The following is a 25756-nucleotide window of genomic DNA, read 5'->3' on the forward strand; positions in this document are numbered from 1 at the left end:
CTTTAATATATATCTTTTTGCAATACCTTCTCCAGGTTTTCACAAATTTTCTTTGAGTGCCAGTCTGAAGTGCATGAAGTTTATTAAGCCTCTGACTTTGAGATCTTAAATAAAGTTTTTAAGTGATATTTAGGAGGAGGTTTCTCCCCATGATTTCCATCTGGGCACAGATTCCCTCTGCTGTCACATTATTTTAAAAATGTAAAGATAGCAAAGCCTGCCAAAAATTTCTAAGGAAAATCTAGACTAAATGATGATTGCAAACCTCAGAGGAAGAGAAGGAAGAGAACCAGACTGCTGACCCAGAAAAGATATATCACCTTTTTGTTTGTTTGTTTGTTTTGTTTTGTGTTCCAGTTTTGTTATCTCAGTTACTTACTCTGGTTGCTTAGTGTCAGATTTCAGGTCAGATTCCAGTCCTACATGTAAGGGTGTAGCAAGTTAAAAAAATAACCGACCTGTTGAGACACATTGCAATGCACTCTGCCAGCTGATAAAATCGCATTAAAATTTATGACTGCAAGGCTCTTCTTGACATGGATGATTTATGTAACTCGAGGCATGTCTGCATATTTGAATTAAGTGCGTTAAGGTCTTCTAAATCACTGGCTCAAATGTGCTCTTTAAAAACATTTCCTAAGTTGACACTTTGTCATTTTAAGCAGAAGACACCAGCAAGGAGGTGTGAACTGCATATTTTTTTCTAATTTATGACCTGTACTTGTTATAATGAGAACTTACCACTATAACTAGCTTGGAGGATGTTGTGGCCAGGTGAGGGTCAGCCTCTTCTCCCAGGAAATGTGATGAGAGGACATGGTCTTAAGTGTGCCAGGGGAAGCTCAGGATGGAGATTAGGAGGAATTTCTTCACAGAAAGGGAGATTAGACAGGGGAATGGGGTGCCCAGGGAGATAGTGGAGTCGCCTTCTCTGAAGGTGTTTAAGGAAAGGCTGTATATGGCACTCAGTGGCATAGTAGAGTTGAAACGGTGGTGTTTGGTCATCAGTTTCAGAGGTCTTTTCCGGCCTAATTGATTCTGTGATCATCTTAATTGTTGAAACTATTGTTTGGTCTACCTGTAACACGTTTTTTCCCTAAAGCAGTGTGTTTCCTTATGGACAGCATGTAAACACTCTGAGGGACGGAGATGCTCCTGCCAGGACAGGGGAAGGTTTGGGGTACCTCGGAGCAGCTTCCCATCGCGACAGGCAGGCCATGGAGACAGAGAGCGTGCAGTGGGTGAACGACAGCTGTAACCCACACGCCGGCAAGTCGCGCCCGAAGCACACCCCGACCCACAGCCGCGCAGAGCCCACCCCGGCCGGTGCCCCTGGAGAGGGGGCGGGCCGGCGCAGGGGCTGCGCCGTGCGGAGGGCGGGAAGGAGGGGAGGAGGGCGGAGGCCGTCCCGGGACGGCGGGCGGGAGCGGTGGCACTCCCCGCCGTTCCCCAGGGCCGCGCCGCGGCCCGACCGCCGCCCACGCCGGGGGAGCCCGGCCGGGCCGCGGCTCCGGCATGGCCGGCGCGCCCGCCGCGCTGCTGCGGTCGGCGCTGCTGGTGCTGCTGCTGGCCCCCGGCCGGCCCGCTCTCGCAGGTAGGGCCGTGGCGGGGGCCGGAAGGCACCTGCGCCCGCGGGGGAAGGGGCGGCCCGGCCGCAGCCCCGGCGCCGGCGCTGCTCGGAGCGCTGGAGCGGCTCGTTGCCGGTGTTCCCGCGAAAGCAGCAGCCCGACGGGGAGCGCTCCTGCCCGGCTCGGCGGGGGCCCCACGCTCGGGCCGGCAGCCGCCGCAGCCCCTTGGCCGGGAGCGGGGGCGGGCGGGCGGGCGGCGCAGGCGGCCGCACAGGTGATGGGACAGCGGGCATTTTGTGAAGGCATCGTGTCCTCTTGTCTTAGAGTGAAGGCGGAGCTCTTCGCTCGGGTGTGAGCCCGCCTTGTTTCTGCCTCCCTGCTGCAGAGAGGCTGAGACTTGACACCGCTTCCTAATAACAGCGTGAATGCTTTGCAAGCAACGTAAATGTAAACCTTTTCCCTCCACCTTACACTAACTGTAGTATGTCATGAGGAAAAGTGCTGAGGCATAAACAAGACTATTCCCTGCAATTGCTTCCCCTGCTCTTGCATGCATGTGAACTAGTAGCCCCCATGATAAATATCAGCCAGCATGCAGGTGCCTGAGTTTTAGCATACGGCTTCAGCTGTCTTGTGCCTGGCTTTTCAAGGCATGCTGATCACCTCTCCAGCAGTGATACACGTTAAGGTGCAGGCCTCGGGCAGTCATCAAAACCATTGAAGCCACCAAAAACTTGAGCTGCAGATTCTGTTTCTTCTTGAGATCTAACTTGAAGTACATTGCAATTTGGGCTTAAAAGTCTGGTAATAAAAGTTTACTGTTTAAATACGTTTTAAGAACTATTGGATCAGCATGCAGTTGAAGAAGTGCGGTTTTTCATCCACCTTCAGGCACCTTCTATCCCTGACTGCAATCCCATGTGAGACAAACCGGTAGTTGTAACGTCCTTTACACGTTAAATAGTCAGTTTCTGTGGTTGTGTGACATCTTTGACTAGCAGAAAAGACTGTTCAGAAATGAACTGTTAATATTTAATTGTAACCTTAAAAAAATAATTTTTACTTCAGAAGTTAATGAAGAGATTAATGAAAGGATTAAATTCAGATACTGCAAATGAAATAGACCTTTTCTTTTCATGAAGAATCTGAAATCTTTTCTTTCCATGAAGGAATTTCAGTTCATGGAGCTCTAAACGATGTTTTCATCCGTTTTGTGAGCTGAAGACCCTGGAGCCAGAGTGGATGATTTTTTTTTATTCCTCATAGGGATGCCTCAGACATATCAGGGATGTCAGAAGATCTGAGTTCCACTGAAATGGCAGTCTCTAGTAATAGTAGCATTGTCTTAAATTACATGAAAAAAGGGTTTTGTGGATTTTACTGCTAGGGGTGTTAGGCCAACCAGTGCTTTATGGCTCACTGTTAGAGTAGTGTCCTCTGTTCCTGGCGCTGCAGGCAGTGCAAGGCAAAGCTGACGATACATTTCCAAACCACCTGGTAGGGACACAAACCTGCTGCTTCTAGGTGCACCAGCCTGTGATGATCTGCTTGAGCTGCCTTCAAACTGAGATTTGCTAGGCCATCACCACCAGGAGAGCTTGTTAAAATCCAGCTCTCTTCATTTACTCCAGGTGCTGTTACATCTATAACCTCACCCAGGGGTAATCCAGCAAAAGGCAAGAAAACCCACGAACTTCTTGTAGGCAGTGCATTGAAATTAGGTTTTAAGTGGCTTTCTCAACTCTTCAATTTTCAGTGAGTTTCTGTGACAGAACCAGAAAATAACATCAGCACCGTTAATTTAATGTTCAATGCTTTAACTACAGGACTGTCTTTTACCAGGATGTCATAGAATGCTTTGGTTTGGAAGGTACCTTTAAACATTGTTTCTGGTGTGTAAAACATCTGTAGATGCAACATGGGGATATTCTTCATGGTGTACATTTTAGGTGAGCGTAAGAGGGTTACACACTCTGGTAGTGTTTATCTCCAAAATCTCACTAAATTTTACACTGAGGAAGTGTGAATCAACTCTGATAATTCCCTTTTGAATAATTGTTATATTTAGCCTTAAAGGGCATTCCCAATGAATCTGACAGCTTCCTTTTCCATTTCCATTTTTCCTGTGTCTCTAATGTGCTGGTGATATATCATCTGCTACGAGCTTAGATAAACCGACAAAAATGGAGGAATATTTTTTTATTATGAAGTGTCCTGTTTTGATTCTTTGGAGGTCTTTTTCACTGCTCTCATTCTGCTGCATTACTTTCGCTATTTGTCCTCATAGTAAAGCTTCGTTAACCCAACTCCTGTTTTTGAAATATCAACACTGTCAGATTTGTAAGCATATTATGTATTCTGTGGTAGTGGTGATGTTTCTCAATATCAAGAGTTGAATTTGATCTTATCTGTGATACAGCAAGTAATGTGTCAAGAAAAAAAAGAATATTGAAAATATGGTTCTGTCTAGCTGTAAAAGAAATCATGCCAAGGCACTGTAGGTGGTACAAAATCTTGTTTTCTGGTGGATCAGTGTCTACCTGCCCCACCGTCAGTGACTTTAGATTCTGCCTCTGAAGAGTTTTATGGAAGGCAGAAGATTAAATTAAGTTTCTTTTTTTCTTTCCAGAAAATTCATATATAGTATAAATATCAAGCTGTTGTCTATTGCAACCTCTGTGCAAAGTATTTACAGCTTCATTCTAAGTTATTCTAATTTGCACTGAGTAATCCATAATTTCTCTGCTTACTTTCTTCCCCCAAAATCCAATGTATGAATTTATCATAATATAAAAAATTATAATTATTTGACCTATTTCCTGTCTTATTAATACATCCTTGCTTACACTGGGAATTTGCCTCCAGTTATGTTATTCTAATACTTGCTTTAAAGAGGAGGTGTTTATTTACCTCACAGAATAACATTTTTATGTACAGCAAAGGGCATAGGTCCTCTCAGTGGATAAATTTAATGTAAAACCTGCAAGGTGTATTTCAACTATTTGACAAAAAAGTCGTTTGAACTAGAAGCAAACTGCTGTGGAAGAATCTCTTTTTGTTCCCCTTGGGATCGATTTTTCTAGGCACAATGGTGACTCTTTCTTTGGAAGAAATATGTATATTTCAGTAATGTAAAGATATTTCCTATGTTTCTCTGGGTACTGACTGTAACTTGATATTACATAGTTGTTGGCTGTGGGGTTTGCTGAAATCTTGTTCATGGGAAAGCTACCTAGAATTCTTATACATCCTGTAATAAATTTTTAGATACTATTATTGATTGTTATTTCGTGAATGAGTTGCTAAATGAGGTCTTTGATTTGGTACTCTGCACATAACCCAGTTCGGAGTTAAAGCCACACTGTAAGAATTGTCAGAGTGTATTGGATTAAGCAAGGGGACAGCTAATGTAGGACCTGGAACACTGAAACTTCAGAAGTCCTCTGTAGTAATGCTTGATTTTAAAATGAGAAAATTATTTCAGAATGAAGCTAAAAACTGCAAAATAAATGTTTAACTGGTAGTGTTCTTAAAAGCTGTATCCAAGCACATCTGAAAGCATCATAAACTTTGGCAGACAGAATTTGAAAATAGACATGTCTGGATCAAAAAAAAAAAAGGTCAAGGATCAGCTTGAAGAAATCAAAGCTTTTACTAAATCCTGCTCCTAAATCTTAAATCAAGAGCGAAAACCCTGCAGAGGGTCTGTGTACCCAGTTGATTAAGTTGCTAGTATAAAAGAAACACTCAGAAAAGGCATGGCTGCTGCAGAGAACCTAAACTAAATGGCATTTATTGCTAATTGGGAAGATTCCCAAACTGAAATTCCTTTTTTGGTGTGGTGGCAGGGGAGGAGAGGGGTTGACCTCAAAAAACTTGGTGACAAAATAATTTGCTTGCTAAGGGTAATATCTGATCTTGTGCTTAAACTCCCTCGTACCTGAAGCCTGGATGGTGGTATATTTTATGCCAATATTTAAAACAAGAATAACCAGGGGACTGTAAACCAAACATCCATAACTCAAATTTATAGGTACTGTAACAAAGACAAAAGATGCCCATGTGAGAAGCATCAGTTTTGGAGGAGTCTAGAAGATTTCTTTAAAGAGTTCTTTACAAACCCCTTGGAGTTTTCTTGATGGGGATGGGCAAGGTGTCCAAGATTTGGAGTTTCAGAAGACTTTATAAGAAGTTTGCTCTCAAAGGCTTTTTAGCATTTATTGGAGTGCAGGGCTTTGTATATTAAGTAATTGATTAAATAGGAGGAGTGGTAGATGATTGATGTATTTTTTTAATGTGTCACAGGGAAGTTACCAGCAGAATTTTGAAGGATTTGGTCTTAGGAGCTCTGCTGTTCAGAACAGTAATAATGGGGATGGTAAAAGCAGTGAGTAGTCAGATGAGAACTCTGACTGTTTTTACTGTTCCTCAGAGCAGAAAAGAGGGGAGGAGATGATGAAGGAAGCTTGTACAGATCTGAGTGACTGGTTAACAGGATGGCAGGGGTGTTGGGGGTTGCATACAGGGCACAAGAGGGCAGTTGTGTCTGGAACAGAGGGATGAAAACATTTGAAAATGACACAGGTGGCAGGAGACTTGTGGGTCTTCTGTGCGCAGATGGCATAGATTGTCTCTGATGGAGATGTAAGAGTGTGTTCTAGATGAAAATGTTTCCAAAGGGAAACTAGAGGAATATTTCAGAGAGAAATTTTATGGCAGCTACAAAATACTTGGCGTATATTGTCACTTGGGGTGTGACAAGCTCAGGAAAACACCTGAAACAAACGAACAAAAATGAAGGAGTATTTGAAAGAAATTATTTGGTATAATTGCATGGTTCTTACCATTCCCGGTCATCACTGCTGGAGATAAGAAGACTGGACTGTATCCATCCTTTGTCCATTCTGCTATGGCCATTGGGCTCTTACTGTATTGTTTGGACTGGTGAATTTGATATCTGAGATTTATTTTCATTTGTATGTGAATAATTATATAGAGAATAATATAAATTGTTTACATATATTTAGGTATGAATAAGAAAAATATTTTTGTGTGTGTGTGTGATTCCATTTCTTATTTATTTTCCTTTATTTCTTTCAGTATCATTTTATGGTGATAGCTTTGTGGAGCTGAACATGGCAGAAGCATCCTCGCAGACATTCTTACAGTTGCAGTTTCGAACAAGCAAGCCACAGGGACTACTTCTTCTTGCAGCTGGGAAGAGTGATTATTGTTTAATGGAGCTACGCTCAGGATATGTACAAGTATGTACAAGTATGCTTTATAGCTGTAGCTGAAACATATGTGTGGCCTGTACTGCTCAGAGATTTTCTTACGGCTGTTATTTATAACAAGATATCTAAAGAAGTTTCTGTTTAAAGAAATGGATCAGTCGCTTAGTATAATTGATAATTTCAAGTTATGGCTTTTATTTCTTTATTATATCTCTATAGCCTTTGACATCTCTAGATCTTAAGAGCATTGTTTTCAAAGCATGAGATTCAGTAAATGCAAATTTTCAAATTTGATGATGTTAGCATCACAGAAAGTGCTTGAATGTGAGGAATTGTTTTTCGGCAAGGTTAGTTCTTGAAAGATCCCCTTTCAGTTGGGCTCTCAGGAGCTGTAGTTCCTAGCAGAACTGGAGAGGAGTCCATTCCTGCTTCTGCAGTTATTCAAACATTTGTGATTGCAAGTAAACCTACCCAGAAGTTTAGCAGGATTTTATTTTTTTAATATATTTTATAAATTGTATGCTTAGTATTAAAATAGATGAAAATTAATGTACTGACTATATATTAATATATGATTGTGAAAAATATCACTTTGGATTTTGATAGTTAAAATTCTGTCTCTTGCAGTTGAGAATTAACTTTGGTGGGGGAGAACGAGTACTGCATTCTCAGCAAAGATCTCAGCTGAATGATTTGGCTTGGCACCTGGTTGAACTATGTCATGAACAAGATAATGTCACGTTGGTAATTGACAAACGTGATAGAACTACTGCAAAAATGCCTGGAATTCTTTATGAATTAAACATTGATTATGGATTCTACATAGGTGGTACTGGTAAACTTGATGTCCCCTACCTTGTTGGAGCACTACCCCGTTTCCGAGGATGTATTGATGGTGTATCATTCAATCAGTTAGACATTCTGATGCCTCTGAGACCTTTTCCTGGCTTCAAAAACATCCATGATGTTTCAGTGGGGTGCAGTGATGAATTCTTTGCAGGTGAGGAAGAACCCATTAGTTTCTTCAGTTCCAGGTCCTATATTTCTTTCCCAACTTGGAATGTGGACAACGAGGGAGTCTTCGAGTATACTTTACAGACCTCAGCTGCATGTGGTTTGCTGCTTTTCCACCCTGGGCAAGCAGGAGATTTCATTGCAATGGAAATGGAAGATGGTTTAATTAAAGCTTACATTGGAAAACATAAAAGTAGAACCCATCTTTCTTCTCGTAGGTCAGTCAGTGATAGCCACTGGCACTACATCAAACTGAAATTCACAGCAGAATATTTGCAGCTAACATTGGATGAAGAAACTGTGAAAAAGTCATTACCTCCCAAGAGTAAGTTGCCACTTCTGAAGGGATCCTTCTTTGTAGGCGGTGTAGATGACAGTATACGATCAGAAGTGATTAAGTTAATCTCAGTATCTGGGAAGTATGCCAGAGGAGGATCCTTCAAAGGCTGCTTAAGGAACCTGAAAGCCAATTCAGAAAAGAAATCACTGAAGAATGTTCTAGTAACTAAGGACATTTCAGCTGGATGTGAAATGCAGAGTTCTTCTAAAACAAATCTTTCTTTAGAGATGACTGTAAAGAACCCTCCTGTGAAAGCAGCTCCTGTATTTGCCATTTCCCATGAAAACTCAATTTCTCTGGGCAAGGAAGACAAAAGCCACCTTTTAGTTCTGAGTAACTTGATCGTGCTAGAGGGCAAACAGGCTTCACTTGAATCTAAGCATATTAAAGTTAACTTAGACTTTCAGAAATTAGGAATTAATCAGTCACAAATTCTTTTTGATATAAAGGAACCACCCTCTCATGGACACTTGAAACTGAATGTTGAACCACTGCAGGAGGTAAATACATTTACTATGCAGGATGTGTGGCAGGGGAAGATTCTGTACGTCCATGATGGCTCTGAGGACACTTATGATTATTTTAATTTCTCCATTTCTATCAGCAGTGAGAAGATTGTTTCTCCATATTTGGAAGGAAATGAGCAGCATATGTTTAGCATTACTGTTACTCCAGTAAATGATGCACCTGAGATCATACTTCCTGAGGGAAACTTGCTTCTTCTCTTAGAGAACTCAAAGAAACGCTTGACTAATGACCTGATAAAAGTTCTCGATAAAGATACAGATTCTGTGGGTCTCAGACTTTCAGTGCTTGGAAATCTGAATGCAGATGCAGGATATTTAGAAAATTCAAGGCATCCTGGAAAAGCTATCACTACTTTTTCTAATGAGGATTTAAACAAAGGCACTGTTTTCTTTGTCCACACAGGCATCAAGAACTCGAGGATTGTTCTCAGGGCAAGTGATGGTGAGAAGATGAGCAACACTGTTGTGTTACGTGTCATGGCAGTTCCTTTGGATTACAGAGTTGTCAACAACTCAGGAATAACTCTCCTCCAAGGTGTTACAGCTCTTATAAGACCTAGGCATCTGGCAGTTGAAACAAATGCTGTCCTCCAGGATCTGGAGATACGGTACAAGATCACAGAGCCACCTCACTTTGGTGAGGTCCAAAGGCAGCTTTCAAGGGGGGTTTGGAAGCAAGTCAGCTCTTTTTCTCAACGCTCTCTGCAGCGTAGCAGAGTGCGATACTGTAGCACTTTTAAAGACATTCAGCTGGAAAACGTTATGGAGCAATTTAAGTTCAAAGTTAGCATAGGAAACAGAACCAGTGAGGAATACACATTTCCGATCAAAGTGAAATGGTTACGGTACAGTCTATTGAAACATGCTCCTCTAGAAATTGAAAAATCAAAAAAGAAGTACTTGAATTCTGGTCATCTTTTTGCTGTGATTGAAGATCTAGAAATACCTGAAGATGAGCTGCATTTCAAACTTCTGTCCATACCCAGGAATGGACAGTTACTGCTTAATGACCAGCCTTTGAAAAAAGATTCAGTCTTTAGCCAAAAAGATATTACTGATCAAAAAGTGGCGTATGAATTGATCCAGTACCACAAAGACTATGATTCATTTAGATTTTTCATTTCTACAAAGTATCTGGATTCAAATTTCTATGAGTTTGAAGTCTACATCAAATCAGATTTCAGAAACATTATTTTGACTAACAATGGCCTTAATGTTACTGAAGGGGAAGGAGAATTAATAACAAGCACGAAACTGTTTGTGCAAACACCAGATAATAAAACTTTCCAATATGAAGTTATACAGTTTCCTAAACATGGGAAGTTAAAACTTACTAATTTTTCTGGTTCATTTGAGAATAGTGGCAATCTTACAACTTTCACTAATAAACATATAACAGATAAGTGCCTTATGTATGTGCATGATGATTCTGAGACCATGTTTGACGAATTTCTTGTCAGAGCTTTCAGCAAAGAGTCAGGAAAGAGGACAAACTTTGATCCAGAAGTAGAACCTTTGTCATTAGAAATTAGATTCTGTATTTCTGTCCAGCTGAAGAATGATGAGAAACCGGTTCGCGTAATTGATAAGATATTTGACATAGTGAGGAACGGGCAGCGATTATTAACTCTGGCAGATCTTTGCTATCATGACCCTGATTCTGATTTTGATGATGGACAGTTGCTATATATTAGACGTGGTATTTCCAATGGGGACTTGGTGCTAACAAATGATACTTTGCATAGAGTCTACCAATTCAAACAAGTGGACCTGGCGCAAAAGCGAGTCCTATTTATACATCATGGTGCAGATTTTGGGCGTTTTGTGCTTTTTGTGACAGATGGCAAGCACTATACTTCCTTGCTTCTGGAAGTTAATGCCACCAATCCTTATGTTAGGTTGGCAAATAATACAGGATTGTTGGTTCAAAAAGGGAAAGAAGAAACTATTTCAACCACTAACCTAAGTGCTACTACAAACCAAGACATAAGAAATGATCATGAGCTTACATATGAAATACTCTCTTCCCCAAAATGTGGAAGAATATATGTGAATAATGTATTAACGGATTCCTTTACTCAGCTTGATCTGATAAAAGGGCATGTGACCTACAGACATGATGACAGCAACAACCTTATAGACACATTGAGCTTTACAATCCATGCTGGAGATGTCCATCTAGATGCTGGACTGCAGGTTCGTGTATATTTGGAGAGTCATCAGCAGCCACCAAGGATTGTGAACAAAAGCAATCTCTTGGTTGAAGAAGGAAAACCAGTTAAAATCAGTAAAGGAAAACTGCAAGTAGGTTAACCATGTTGTCCATTCCTCCAATCTTGTAGCAATTTTTCCTCACTTTTTTAGGCATTACAGTGTCTTTAGTTTGTTTTCTCTTCTTCAACTCCTTTTGATTACCACTAATATGATTGTATTCCAGGTGCTTAGTTCAGGAGAGACTGAGACTAGCAAGCTTCCATTTTTAGGAGGGAAAACTGATTATATTAAAGAAAAAGACTTCCCATAGTCTTTGATTCTGTTACATATTGATGCCTAAGAAAATTATCATTTGGGGATTCTGCATGTATATATTTCTTTTAGGTGTAACAATGATTTGTGCTCCATGTAATGTTCTTAGTTGAGCTTGTGGGAAATGCCAAGGAAGAAAGGGGTTTGTTTGATTTAATTTGGAGCTAGCCTGGTTAAAATTGCTTGAGAGTTACATCCAAAATTTTTAAAAAACAAATCAAATCACAAACCTGGGGCTATTTCTATTTGATTAATTCTTTCCTTCCCAATTTTTGTGTGTAGCCTTCCAGTAACCACCACAAGAGGGCTCCGGCTGCATGTTGCTGAAATCCTGAATTCCTTGTTTCAGGCAGGGATCTCTAGCTGTGAGGCCAGTAGTTAATTATGCAGTATGTTCCTTTTCAAAACTTAAAAAACGTATTTGGGGTTACATAATGGTCCACAGGCCACCTTTATTTGACATGCTTAAAGTATTGTATTGTTTTGTGAACAATGTACCTAAGAAGTGTCAGTTCAGTTAGGCAGACAATCCCAGAATTAAAACTGAAAGATTCAGAAGAGAACTACAGAATTTCTCCCACTTCCATTTGAATAATTTTGGGATATGTTCTTAAATTTAAGGTTGTTCATGAAAATAGTTCTCCATCTGAGATTGTGTTCACAGTAAGACAACTTCCAGTACACGGATATATTCGGAGGTTTTCCTCAGAAGAAAGTTATCTCAGTTCTGACCAAAGGCCAGCTTTGAGCTTCACACAACAAGATGTCAACGAGGGCAAAGTTCAGTATGTGCAGACAGTTTCTGACCAACTAGAAGACCATTTTTTTCTGGATGTGACCAATGGTGTCAGAACAGTGAGTGGAATAGAGATCTCTGTAGACATCATCCCCAGAATGATTCCACTGGAGGTACAGAACTTTACAGTATTTGAAGGGGGCTCAAAAGCCCTGGTGGAAGACTACCTAAAAATTTCTAGTAGACACTTTGCAGGACTCAGCTGTGAATTCATTTTAACTGAGCAGCCAAAACATGGGTATGTTGAAAACTCTCGTGTTCCTGGAATAAAGTTAGCTACATTTACCAGAAAACAGGTAATGTTTTTAGATCTTCTTAGATGTAGTCTTGATTAATTATTTTTTTGCTTTGCCGAAAACTAGGATTTTGTGGGAGGTGGTGAGATTCTGGGGTCCTGCCCCAGCAGGGTCCAGAGCCCAGTCCAATCCCTGTTCCCCAGAAAGAGATCCACATGCTTCTCCTTGCTTTTATCCAGGGGGCAGGGCCTGGAGGCAGGGACGGACCACTACCCAATCAGGGGTAAGGTGGGAGTCGAACAGAGCTGGATTACATTCCAGCAAGGGAGGATGGGCAGGGAAAAGGAGCAGGGACAAAACTTGTGATATGTTTTCCATGGGAACGGGGTACAGAAGAAACCATTACAAAACCTCGTATAAAAAGAAATACAACATAAACGCAAATAATGCACTACAATAGTGAGATACATGAATTTGAGCTTTATTCCGGCCTTGAACTGAAGATCTGCTGATTCTAGCTGGTTGTTTGTAGTGAAGAGGGAGGCTGCCTGCTTGTGGTGAACCACATCACTTCCTTGTTGGCAGTATTGACACAGACTAATGTGCTATAGCCACAGTAAACTGATGGGCCACTCACATTCAGGCAGAGTAGTAGATACTCTTGAAATGTGAGACTGTGGGTGCATTTTGAAAAGACCAGAGGAAACGGTATGTAGATTGAACAAGTAGAAAAGTGGGAAAAAAGTAATTTTTTAGGGAATTTCTTTGCTCACAGGCAGCCACTATATGCTAATTTTCAGTCATTTAGCTCCAAGAAGCAAAATGGTATCGTAGGTCACCATCTACTAGCACTGTGTTCAGTTTACAGATTCCAGGAAGCATTGTTAAATATAGTGGGGTTGGATTTCCATTTTTTCATCACGAGGAAGGGAGAATGCCAAGACTGGCAGGATATTCTGACTAGAGGAATGGACAGATGAGCAGTAAAATTAACTGTTGTGAATAGAGCAAAGATAGAGGAACAATCTGATATTACAACATAAATAAAGTTTTTGAAGCCATAAAATGTTCATGCAATAAATATGGAGAGCCATGACTAGGATATGTTTCAATGTGACATTTATTTCTAGCCTCTTTAGTTCTTCAGCTTGTTATATTTTTCAGGTGGAACAAGAATTAATTTACTATGTTCATGATGACAGTGAAGAACTGATGGACAGTTTTACTGTGATAGTAAATAACACGGAGTTGTGGAAACAAAGTTTACCCCAAACTGTGTTTGTAACGGTTACTGCAGTAAATGATGAAGCTCCTGTTGTAAAAGTAAACAGAATTCTTCAGGTATGTTTGTCAACATTTTGAAGTATTAAAATTAATTCCATTAATTCTGATGCTATTTAATGCACCGTCATGAACAGACTATTAGGTTTGTTTCTGGTAGGATTGTCAGTATAATATGTAGTAGTCCTTGGATTTAGAAAAATTAATGCTAGTGAAAGGAGGCAGTACATAGATTATTTGTATTTAGGGTGATTTTAGACATGGAGAACTCTTTTGGCTGTTACAAGGTTTATCAAGAAGGCTGAATGAGCATTCTTTTAATCTTAAAGTTACATGAAATCTGTTAGACTGATGTAGGGCTTGTGAGTATGGATGGCTTGCACCTGGATGGTTGTTATGTTTTTGTGTTGTTTACTGTGGTGTCTTGAGGACTGTAAATGAACATATAACTTAGAAAAGTACCAAGAATAGTGATGATGAAAATGCCAGCTTTTCACTATTGTATTTGCACAGCCTTCTAACCCTATGCCTCTTGCCATGAAGTGCACTTAAGGATCAGACCTGCTGAAGTACGTTCTGCTCCCTGCTCCTGTCCACATATGCCAGTGGGATGGGACAGGAGAGACTTTATTATGTGTTTGGTATTTCTTACACAAAACTCGAGTGTTTCCCTTTTCAAAAGTTGCAAATAATGTAATGCCATCTGTGAAATCCTAGGGTCATCAGAATGTTAGTCTAGTCACTGAAGCTGTTACTGTGTGATACTTTGAGCTAAGAAAAAACATGTTAATTTTTTTCTAACCGCCTTCTCCCCAGAAAATCCTGAAGAAAATTTTGAAGTTGTTGACTGATACTACCTTTAGCTATTGGTAACCATAGCTGACTTTTTAATCTACTGATTTTTGAAAAGTTATCTGCAACTACAGAGGTGACTACTGTCATTTTAGTTTCAGTACATTTTCAGATTGATTAATTAATTAACTTGCTTATTTAAACCAGGACATATTTGTATAGTATCTGTCCGTGTTGTGATAGCACTCAATAAGCAGAACCATTTTAGTAAAGACTCTGTGCCCAAAAAGCCCCCATGTGTGAAGACTTCCAGTCTGAGGTCTGATGAGTAAAAACAAATTAAATAGCTCCAAAAATCAGGATGAAATGAACATGGGTCAGCTGATGAACCTGTGGGCACAGTAATCTAGCCGGAAGACGTCAAGGCCATGAAGATATTTAGGAATCTGCTTGAAAGAAGCTAAGCAGGATATTTTGAGGCTGCGATAATTCCCAGTGCTCTATGATGCAGTTTATAAATGGGTGGTACTAAAACATGCATTTAATTTTATGTAGTTAGTTGTGTGTTGAAGAGGGAGAGTGTATTACTGTAAAGAAGATTGTAAGCTTGTGTATTTAGCCTTTTCACATGAGAAAATATGTGTTTTTTAAACTCACCGTAGTGGTAGTATTGTGCAGCCTCACAGTGCAGCAGATAATCTGCAGATGCTCACAGCAGAAGATATCCTGCCCTGTGCAGAGACTGCTGGTAGAAGGGCAGACTGCCTTCACAAACAATTTGGGTGACACAGGGCAAAATCTTCCCTGGTTGTAGTAATTACAGTGGTACTTCACAGACATCAGCACAGCTCGCAGTAATTGTCAAGTCGCAGAGAGGAGAGCACAACGTTCAGTCAAGTATTTCTGGGTTTCTGTTCTGGTATATTGTTGGCATTTAACTGTTGACATTGAACTGCTGGAATTGCAATCTGTTAACAGAACTAAGGCTGTGCAGTGCACTGCAATGCAGCTTATGGATTTTTCTAAAAATATCTGTGAATCTAGGCTTCCCAAGAGCAGGGATGACAAAGCTTCACCTACACAGAGCTGGTCCTCTCTACTGGGGAGCCAGTCTGTGTACCAGAACCAGGATGCTTCCTTTGTGCCAGTGGTTTTGTTAGTCATGCACAAGCTATCGTTGAAGAATCAAGTTTGTATTTGTTGTGAGTGGCTACCAATATGTACACATATGGTGGATTCATGTGCAGTCTAAAACAAATCTGGAAGTCAAGTTATCTGCTGGGAGGAATACACTGAGATGATTCTTCCTCAAATCAAATTGCACATCATCAGTAGATGGAAAAAAATGTTTTTTTCTTAGTCCTGCTAAATACTGAGATGAGATGGATGTTCATTCCTGTGCAGGGTGATGGTGGCTGGTCCCATGTTCTAGCCAAACAGTCTGTGCTCCTCAAGAACATTGCTAGTGGTAGATATTGAGTAACAAAGTTGGTTTTAAAAACTCAGTTGCTCTTCTATATATTTTGTAAGGTTGGAAATATACAAAAGTATAAAATGAATGACCAGTACTGTGAAAGCTGAAGTCCAGTAGAACTGTTTGAGTTGACTGAAGTTTAGGACCTCAGAAATTTTGCAAGTATATATAAAAATAAATATATATATATATACACAGAGTTAGAAAGAATTGCTGAATACTTTAAAAAAATAGGCTAGGATGTGGCTGCTGACAAGTAGCTTATGTGAAGAGGTGCATTATATGGGCAGTGATGTTGGTGTGGGCATATGGAAGATAATTTCGGCTTCTGTCCAAATGGAAGAAACTATTGGTCATGTGCACGCATGCGTCTAACTCATGTTAGAATAAGTCTAACTCTAGCTTCCTCCCTTCAGAGACATCTGTACCTTCTTCAAACAGCATTGTCTGTTGCTATCAATGTTATGAGCACCATGGCAGGAGTTTCAGGGTGACAGACATCCAGCCATTTTGGAAAATTGTCTCTGTTTTTTCTCTAGGAAGCATTTTAGATACAATTTCTTAAAATTTCCACAGGTTCTGTGGACTTTTTTCTTTCTGGAATGGGAATGGGTAAAGGAAATAGGATGTTTTGCAGAAAATCACTATCCTGTCTTCATATGCTGCAATTATATGTGTTTAAATACATGGGTAGCACTGCTGTGAGATGACTGTATCCTCCTGTTGCCTCAAGAGGGCTGTGTTTTCCTGGAATTAGTTTTTTTAAAAACCCCACAAATTTAAACTGATTATTTTTGTTGTTTTCTCTAAGTTGCTTTCTAGAATGTTAAAATGTGGATACAGAGTGTCTGGTAGGATATGTGGCATGATCAGCTGATACAGATGAGCTGAATCCTGTAAATAGAGCAGAATAAATTATTTCACATCAGCAAGGTCATGAACCTTTTTTTGGACTCTGCCTGTGAAATATGTTAGGCATGTGAAAAATCAGTGTTGTGCTACATCCTGGAAGTTCAGATACAGTTTTCATGGCGCTCTTCTGGGAGATTTTGATCTCAGATAAGAAAAATAAGATGTTTGTATAATTGTGTCTTGCTGTGTTCTCAGTTTGCTTCCTTACAATTCCTTTTAGGTCTCAGATCTCTTTTCATTCCTCAAGGATCATGTTGCAGGCCATGTATAGTACTTAAAAAGCATTAAGTGGTACTGTGCTGGGACAACAGAATTAAATACTGACATTAGAGAAAAACCACTTTTTCTGTAATTAGAAATTTTAATTCTTTTTTCCTTTAGTAAGGAAAATAATTTGAAACTTCATGAGCCATATGTAATAACGTGTCCATTATAATTTCTTGTATTTTTGCATATTCTGTATGTGATCTTCTATTTTCTTCATAGAATAATCTATGCAAGTGCTACTGAGATGAATTGAAAGGTCTCAGTACAAAACATGTGACACTGATGTGTTTATTGGTGCCACTCACTGAGTCACCCTGTGCTGTTAGTTGTTCTGTGTCTGAAGTGTCATTCTTTATCAAAATTTAATATTAATAATTACAGCAAAATGTATATTTCAGGACAGAAAATTACTATTTGCTAATTGAAAGATATTTTCTATTATAAACTTACATTTCAAACTTCTTCTGATTAGAAAAAAAAAATCAAACTTCATTTTAGTATCTTTTTTTCCATGGCACATGTTTTGTGACGCAACATGAAACGAAATCTTACCTCTGTTGAGGTGTGGTGGCACAAATTTCAGTCTCTTTAAAGGTCTTCTTTCATGGTTCATCTTAAAAAGTAGAAGTAATACTTTGTGAATTGTGATTTTAGGCTTTGGCAGAGGTAAAAATGCCCTCTGTCAAGGATCATTTGTCCTCTTCTACCATTTAGTGTGATGTTACTACCAGATGTTACTCAGTACTAGTGTACTGAGACCCTAGGAAGACAGGAAGGAATGATGCAGTATGTGGTTTGAAGCTCAAGCTGAGGTGTTTAAAGGTTTAGGCTCTTAAGATTTTATGCTATAAAAATTATAAATTTTGCATGAAAATAATTGGTATCAATGTAGTGAATATTTTAAGAATTTCACTTCATGTTGAGATAAATATGTATTGTTCTTGGTTAGCACTTTTGTCTGTACTCCAAATATATACAGCAGAGATGAAGAAGAAAATGGGCCATTGCTTATACTTTCCAAATGAGAAATTATTCAGTCAGATAGGGATCCAGTCAGGGAGCAGTCCTTTCTGCTTGAAATAAGGGACCTGAAAGATCATCTAGTCCCAATTCCCCCTGTCATGGGCAGGGACACCTCCCACTAGACCGGGCTGCTTGAAGCCTTATCCAACCTGGCTTTGAACACTGTCAGGGTTGGGCAATCTACAGCCTCCCTGAGCAGCTTGTTTCAGTATCTCACCAGCGTCACAGTAAAGAATTTCATCCTTATATCTAGCTAAATTTCCCTCTTTCAGCGTGTACCCATTCCTCCTTGCCTGTCACTCCAGTTCCTGTCAGATAATCCCTCTCTACCTCCTCCAGGCCCCTTCAGATATTGGAAGGTGTCTATGAGGTCCCCATACAACCTTCTCTTCTCCAGGCTGCACAACCTCCATTTTCTCAGCCTGACTTCATAGAAGAGGGGCTCCAGTCCTTTTATCAGTCTCATGGCTCTCCTTTGGAATTAGACTTAGAATGAGCTCCAGATTCAGATTTACTAGAAGTAAATAATGTTTTTTATACCATTTTGTAAAAACTAGTGAACTGTTTTTCTGGGATCATAACCTTGCAAAATGGTAGGCAGCTTTTGGAGGCGTTGGTTGTTTCATCTCTCACTGGACTGAGCATCTCTGGGTTTTTAGTACGCTATAAAAGGGCCTTTAGTGCATTTTGCTGGAAGAAAACAGTGCTGCTACAAGAAGTGTTCCATTTGTGTTAGAGTTTGTGCTGTCCTCAGGCTGTTTTTCTTATATCTTTTCTGCTGGTGAAAGTGGAACATATTCAATGCCTTACCTGCTGTGAAATAGATGACAGAAATATTCATGTGTATGTGTTGGAAAGAAGCTCCTTGACTCTGTTATCATAGTACTACTTCGTTATGTTTCTAAGAGTTTGTATAATGCTTGACAAATAAAGCACTAGTGTTCCAACTGTCTGAAACTCTTAACTAGTGTTGGAAGTGTTTGCTTGTATTATTTCAAGGTCTTGTATTTTGCAAATGATTTGCCAGGATGAACTTTGCCAGTCTGTGATCAGAGATTTGGATGGACAGTAAGGAAACTTGTTGCAGCTGCTAGTGTTGCACAGCAACACTAGCAAATCTTTATTCTTTTTCTTGGAGTCATGTGTCATCATCCCCATCCTTCATATCCTGTTGTCCCAGTTTTCTTTTGTATGCATTTTCTGTCCTTATTTTTAAATTATTTTTGCTTTTCTAGGTCTGGGTGGGTTCAGTCACAGAAATAACTATTGATGACCTCTGTGCAGAAGACAAGGACTCCTCACCATCGGAACTGGTGTATTCCATTACTCCACCTAGCAATGGGCACTTGGCTCTGAAGTCTTCTCCAAACAAGAGCATCCTTACTTTTACTCAGGCTCATATAATTAAAGGACAGCTGATATTTGTACACAACGGTATGTGATTTCAGAAATACCACATCTGATACCAGAATACTGCTCCTATTCAGTATATTAGTGTTTGTAATCCGTTAACGATCGCATTGTAACATCATAAAGATCTCGGAACAATGATTATGTGAAGTATTATACACTGGTTGTACATTATCTCAAAAATCTGACATCTACGTAAATGTGTGCTCACTGGGAAACCTTGGTGTTCTTGAGGTTCATTAGATAGCAACCTTCTTTCTGAAAGCGGTTTTGCAGTGAGGGAACATTTCCATGCACCTTTCAGAGATAGGAAATCCATTTTTTTGACTATTGTGATTGAAAATTTCCTGAAGCCTTTCTGTCTTGCTACAGTGCAGAGCTGTTCATGGACCAACAGTCTCAGAGACACCTGCCATAGTGCAGTGATGGATGATGAAGTTATGGTTCATCTGTGTGATGTCAGTGTCCCTTTCAGGCTGTAAAAGGAATAAACTTTAAACATTGACTCTTTCTCCTATTGTCTAGAGCTAGAGATTGGGTTTTTTTGTGCATTTGATAGAATGTGTGGGGAATAAAAAGAAGTCAGGGCAGCTTCGTGCATCCTTGAGTTGCAGTGGTGGGAAGCCACAGGAGTGAACTTCCTAGTGGGGTTCCAGTCGGAAGAGGTAGGGATTTCACAGGGTGATAGCTGCCTGATTCCTGCTCTAGCTGTATTAGTGTGTTACCTCAGTTTAAAGAAGAGAGGAGTTGCTATGGAAGGAATAAAACCATTATTTTGGGATGGAGATAGAAGAGATAGATAGAGGGCTCTTCTGCCAGCCCTGAGGCAGGCTGGAATTCCAGTGCCCCCTTGGGTGCAGCAGTCGCTTCAGATCTGTGCTTTGTTTTCGTGAGGTTGAAGTACTCTGCCTTATGATGCACCGTCTTGTAGAGCGCATATGTGTTGCTGAAATTGCTTTGCAAGCTGATGAGCTGTGAATATCCTGCTCAAATAATTTGGTCAGGAAGTGAAAGGTCAAGAGCATGACAAAAGTAAGCCAAGCTATTTAAATTATTCCAAGGGAGATTTTGACATGTAAAAAAGCCTATGATGGTAGGACAGTGGTAACTCTCAGTGTGAGGAAATGAATCCACTCTGTGTTCCAGAAAGGGCAAATGCACATCTGTAGTCATAGAGAGTGAAACTTGATTAATAAAAGTGAAAAGAACAGAAAATTTCATTTTCCAGTGAGTGGGAATGTAGAGTAAATTTGTAACGTAAAATTAACCCAGGTTGTATGTCAGGTCTTGCAGCCGCTGTGGTTCTGCCATCTGCTCACCTTTACGGTCCACAGTGCTTCACAGAGTACTCTGGTTATTTTGCTTCTTTGCAATTCTTAGTCAGCTATTTTCTTCCCTCCTTCATCTTGACCTGTTGCTGGAGATGTAATTGTTACTTCCATCTTGTTGCCCCCAGCCTTGACCTGGGGCCTTCCTTATGTTGTTACTATTATTCTGCTTTTTATCACTTTCTCTAAGTTTCTTCTGTTCCTTGTCATCAGTCTTAGGGTGTGTGTTGGCTTCTTTGTCTCCTCTTGGAAGTATCCCCATCTACTCTTCACTTAAGCCCTTTCCAAAGGGAAGAGCAGCATCTTGGCTGAGGCAGCTCTTCCATTGTCTGCCTACTCCAGATGGCACTACACATTTTTTACACCTGTACGTAGCAATGACTCTCCATTCTCAGTGTCTTTTTTTTACTGCCAATGAAAGTACTACCATACTTTGCTTTTGTGCCTCTAAATTAGACCTCAGAATTTTCCCTTCACATTGCTCAGCCTTACAAGTTACATTATGCCCCTTATTTTGTGCTATGAGTTGCAAATCTTCCCCTTTGCTCTCATGTTTTCCCCTTGAATATTTTGTTTGTTTCCTTCATAATCCCTGATTGTTCTATCACCAGCATAAATGCAAAACTAGAACACACCTTTCCTTTTCTGTATCCCTCTTTGAGTGTAAGAATTCCTTCTCTTTCTCACTGTTGCTTCACTCTAGGGTGCTCCCTTCTTGCATTTGCAATATGGGCCCTTCCCTTAGACCCTCACTGTTTTTCTTCCTCGCTGTATATATTTGGAAGTAATGAATTGAACTCTTGTTGGTTCTGAAGTCTTTGACTCTTCTTAATGCAGCTTTTACAAAACCTCTTTCTGGTGTCCTTTTAATTACCTCTGAACAGATACATGTTAAAAAATTAATTGTGATAAAATGATAAATGCTCCACCCAAGGAGAACTTTGAAATGGAGTTCTGTTGATGACAGAATGTCTGTGTCAACCAAGCAGTTGACCTGCCTCAGCCAAAAAAGCAAGTGAGGCTGCGTAAGCAGATTTGTTTGGGTTCTTTTTCAACTTAGTAAAAATAGTAGCCTGCCAGATGCTTTTTTAAATAAGAAGTTGGTTCTTTTTTATCAGGAGAATATGTCAGAAAATAATTAAAATTAAAATAAAAACAATATGACCAGATCTTCCAGAACTGCTTCAGCTGCCTGGCATAAGAGCATTTCTTAGGTGTATTGTTAACTATAATTTCAGAACCTGCATTTGATTCTTCTGATATGTTAATTTATAGTTAGGCAAGGTATGATGATCTTTACATGAAAGTATGTGGTACTCTCTGGCTTTCAGTATCTATATTCTTGTAGCAATATCTTGTGGCTAAATTGGGCAAAGCAAATAGAAGGGCACGGTAATTCTTTGAAAGTTAATGTTTGACTTTTTTGTTTTGTCTTTTTACCTGATTGAACAACATGGGAAACCTCTGCTTAAAAGCAGCCTGTCAGTTCTGAGATGTATTTTTACAGGAATCCACTCAAACTCCTGGAGATAATTTTGCTATTGCTTGTGCCAAAGTACATACAAGTCCTAAGATTAAAGGGAAAAATGTGCATTTATTATGAGTACACATAACCTCTGAAATAGTTTAAGCTGTGACAACATACCTTCTTCATCAAAGCTGAAGTGCAGCAAAGAGGCTAAGGAAACAACCTGAGAGTTTATTCAAATCTTTAAAACAAAATGAAAGAACATTCTAGTTACTTCTCTCCCCAAATTCCTTCTTTGCCAAAATGTGAGTGCCTAAGTGCTTTGGACCCTCCTAAGACATAAATGGAGTTGGAAATCTGGGAGACATAGTCTTCGCAAATTTAACTTGATTTCAGCTCCACTGAGTCAGTGAAGAAAGAGGAGAAGGAGGCATTCTTACTGATGTATATCTAAGGGGTGTCTGGCCTTCACTAGAAACAACAGCCAGTAGTTCTTTCTGGGGAATGTGTTAATTGCATCATCAATTTATTTAATTCTAGTTAAGCTACAAGGGCTCTGATCAAAAGTTGCTTTCAGGGTGATTTTGGATATACTGCTGAGGAAGCTTTCCTGTCTGCCTGTCCAGAAGTCACTTTGGCAGTCACACTGACACCACCCAAGACTGTTGAGATGGACCCCCTTTTCACATCTGGTGGCTCCAGTGAGCCCTGCTTGACTCTCTTCATACCCAACACTCACACAGTCAGACAAGGTTTCCTCACTGAGTTGACCTCAGGTTTCCCTTAGCAGAATCTCACGTGCCTGTAGCCTTAAAATAATTTAATTATTGTGCAACAACAGAATAACAGCTCTGGCTGGGAGCCCCTGACAGGGGACCCTGACCAAAAGACTCGGCAATCTAAGCCACAAAAGTCTGGAGTCCTCAGCTCCTGCCCTGTCTCTAAGTGTTGGTCCCCTGGCAGCAGGTCCCGGTGCCCTTTGTTAAGCAGGGTCAGCAGTTCAGGGCCTCTTGTCTCAGGCTCCTGCCTCTCAGAGCACAGCCTGCAGCTCCACTGCAGCTGCACCCAGAGCTACATGCAATGCATGTATTCCTCAACAATATTTCACTGTAGCCGAGAGTGAAAGGTGTCCAGTGTATGTTTGTGTTTTGTGTGACAGAATAGTACAAGAATAAATTTATGATTTTGATTTCCACAGGAGCAATGTCTGGAGGCTTCAACTTTCAGGTGACAGATGGTTTGAACTTTGCACCCCGACAGATTTTTAGCATCACAGCTCAGATGCTGGTCATTAGCCTTGAAGTGAACAAAGGACTCGGAGTCTTTCCAGGTCTGTTTTTTGAGATGATCATGATTTTGTCCACTTAAAATATTGCCTAATGTAGAGTTATTTGTGAAATACTTAACTGACTAAACTTTGTGTGTGTTTTTAAAAAAAGGGTTAATGTTTTCTTGAACAGCATGCTGCTTTTTAGCTTTGTAGTCTTTAACTTTTTGTTGTGCGCATGCTTGGAGTCCTATAAACTGGCAATGAAATGTTCAAGTACAATGTGATAATAACACTGCCTGCCTAAGATCTGGAGATTTTCTATTCAGCTTTGTTTAAAATCTCTGTAGTCCATTCAAATACTTAAGAGATGTCTTAGGTGGTTGCGAAAGCGTCTCGTAAAAGCAATAGAGGAGTGAAGCTTGTGTACATGAGATTCTGAATAGCACATGTAAGTTTTCCAGATTGCTAGTTCACTTTTCTTTTGTTTAAAATGAGTTATAGAGAGCAGCACAGACTCATGAGGAATCAGAAAGACTGAAAACTTTGATTCACATTTGTGCATTTCTAGCTAGTTGGTTCAGCAGCTGAGTATTTTTTTAATGAAATCATACCATTGAAGGACTTGATGTGCTAAGAGGTCTTACCAGAGCTATTTACTCCTTTGCATTGGCAAGAGTAATCTCTCATTGAGTTAGGAATATAACATTTATTGCGGGATTAAAGGAGAAATTAAGATTAGTTTTCTCTCAGCAATATCTTGCATCCCACTTTTGTTTCTGCTGCCTTCTTTTTTTTTTTTTTTTTGCCTCTGAATGTGATCTGTAGAATCAGAGAGATACTAAGAACTGGCAGAGTTCTAGAGGTTGTAATCTGTACCTTGATTTATTAATTGGATATGGAAGAGGAGCACTTTACCTTCTTAAACTTCCTGAATATAAGTTGCATAAACAAAGGTTTGTAACAAAAGCTACTTAAATACGGGCAACAAAAAAATGAGATTTTAGCAACATGATCTTCTAATTCAGTCAATATAAATGAGATTCACATAAATCCACTTACAAAGCTTATTAACCTGCACTTTCGGTGTGTAAGCTTGCCTTAAGCACAGGGATTTACTGGAATTCTATCTTAAGCCTATGATAATTGTAAGAAAAGTTTGCCGAATAGTTCTGTAGAAGGCAGTCTCTAGGCTGTCAATCTGTTCTTCAGTTTACAAAATACAGTATTTCTTTCAGCACTACAAAATGTATTCATCCAAGATTGCAGGTTTTTTTCTTGACTTCTCACTTACTTTGGGTTAGCAAAATTCCTTTAAGATGTTTTAAAGTGTTACTAGCTTTTTTACATGTTCTCTTTATGGTATTTTTTAGAGACATTCTGGAGCTGTATGACTTCCAGCTGTACTTTGCCATCATAAAATGACTATTACAACCATGAGGGTGCCAAATGGTTAATATATATAAAAGCAACAACCAGTGTCCTGTTAAATTTTCTAGTGCAACTGGAAAAGGTTAATTTTGAGCCAGCTTGAGAAATCTTCCCTCTGGAGTAGTAAAATTTAATTTATTGTGAAGAATTCACCATGTCTTCATGACTGGATGTAAACTATTCTCTAAAGCATACTGTTCTGCAATTTTGTAAGAGCATGAACTGCTGTCTTCTTTTGTGTTGGGTATACCAGATCTGTTTATATAATTTATAGATTTTTTTTCTGTTTTAACAGAAGCTTGTTTTGTTCAGCATACTCAGAAAATTGACTGCTAGATATATTGGCTTTTTCTGCTACATGCTAGTTACGTGCAGTAGGAAGATTTACTTCTTCAGGAAGGCTCAAACAAGAAATAAGCTGAGTTTCTTTGAGGAGAGTAAGCCTGACTCGTAGCTAATTGGAAGCAGAGCTGTCTAAGGAGTCTGTAGATGAGATGATCCGTAACTGTTTAACAGTGATAGGGAGAGTGCTCATGCCAAACAAAGCATTTTCCAAATCCTAAATGTAGACTGTAAAAATGCGTAACAAAATTATTAGGCACCAAATTATGCTGTTGCACTCTACTTGAATTGATTAGCTTGGCCTTACTCAGTGTCACCTGTTCTTGTTGTGTGTCTTCCTCCTCTCTCTGTTCCTGTCCCATGTGTTTGAGTGGTGTTTTTGTGACCTCTCCTTCTGTGATTGGGAACACACAGGCAGTGTTCTCACTTCATTTTCCTTCACCCAGTCCACTGGCTGGCAAATAACCTTCCTTTCCCTGTTGAGGTGTCAGACCAGAAAACTACTGTGGGTGCCAGGGAA

At 39.8% G+C, this 25756-nt stretch overlaps 1 protein-coding gene across 1 annotated transcript in view; it reads left to right on the plus strand.

Moving 5' to 3' along the window:
* Positions 1–1552: 1552 nt before the first annotated feature.
* The window catches only part of LOC120765713 (chondroitin sulfate proteoglycan 4-like), a 36836-nt gene continuing 12632 nt past the window's right edge, over positions 1553–25756 (plus strand). Inside the window, 7 exon segments of the mRNA XM_040090860.1 lie at positions 1553–1594; positions 6669–6832; positions 7430–10987; positions 11831–12301; positions 13406–13582; positions 19226–19424; positions 23395–23526. Of these exon segments, the coding sequence (XP_039946794.1) occupies positions 6704–6832; positions 7430–10987; positions 11831–12301; positions 13406–13582; positions 19226–19424; positions 23395–23526 (4666 nt within the window). The 5' untranslated portion in view covers positions 1553–1594; positions 6669–6703.

This window comes from Hirundo rustica, chromosome Z (assembly GCF_015227805.2).
Source record: "Hirundo rustica isolate bHirRus1 chromosome Z, bHirRus1.pri.v3, whole genome shotgun sequence".
NCBI lineage: Eukaryota > Metazoa > Chordata > Aves > Passeriformes > Hirundinidae > Hirundo > Hirundo rustica.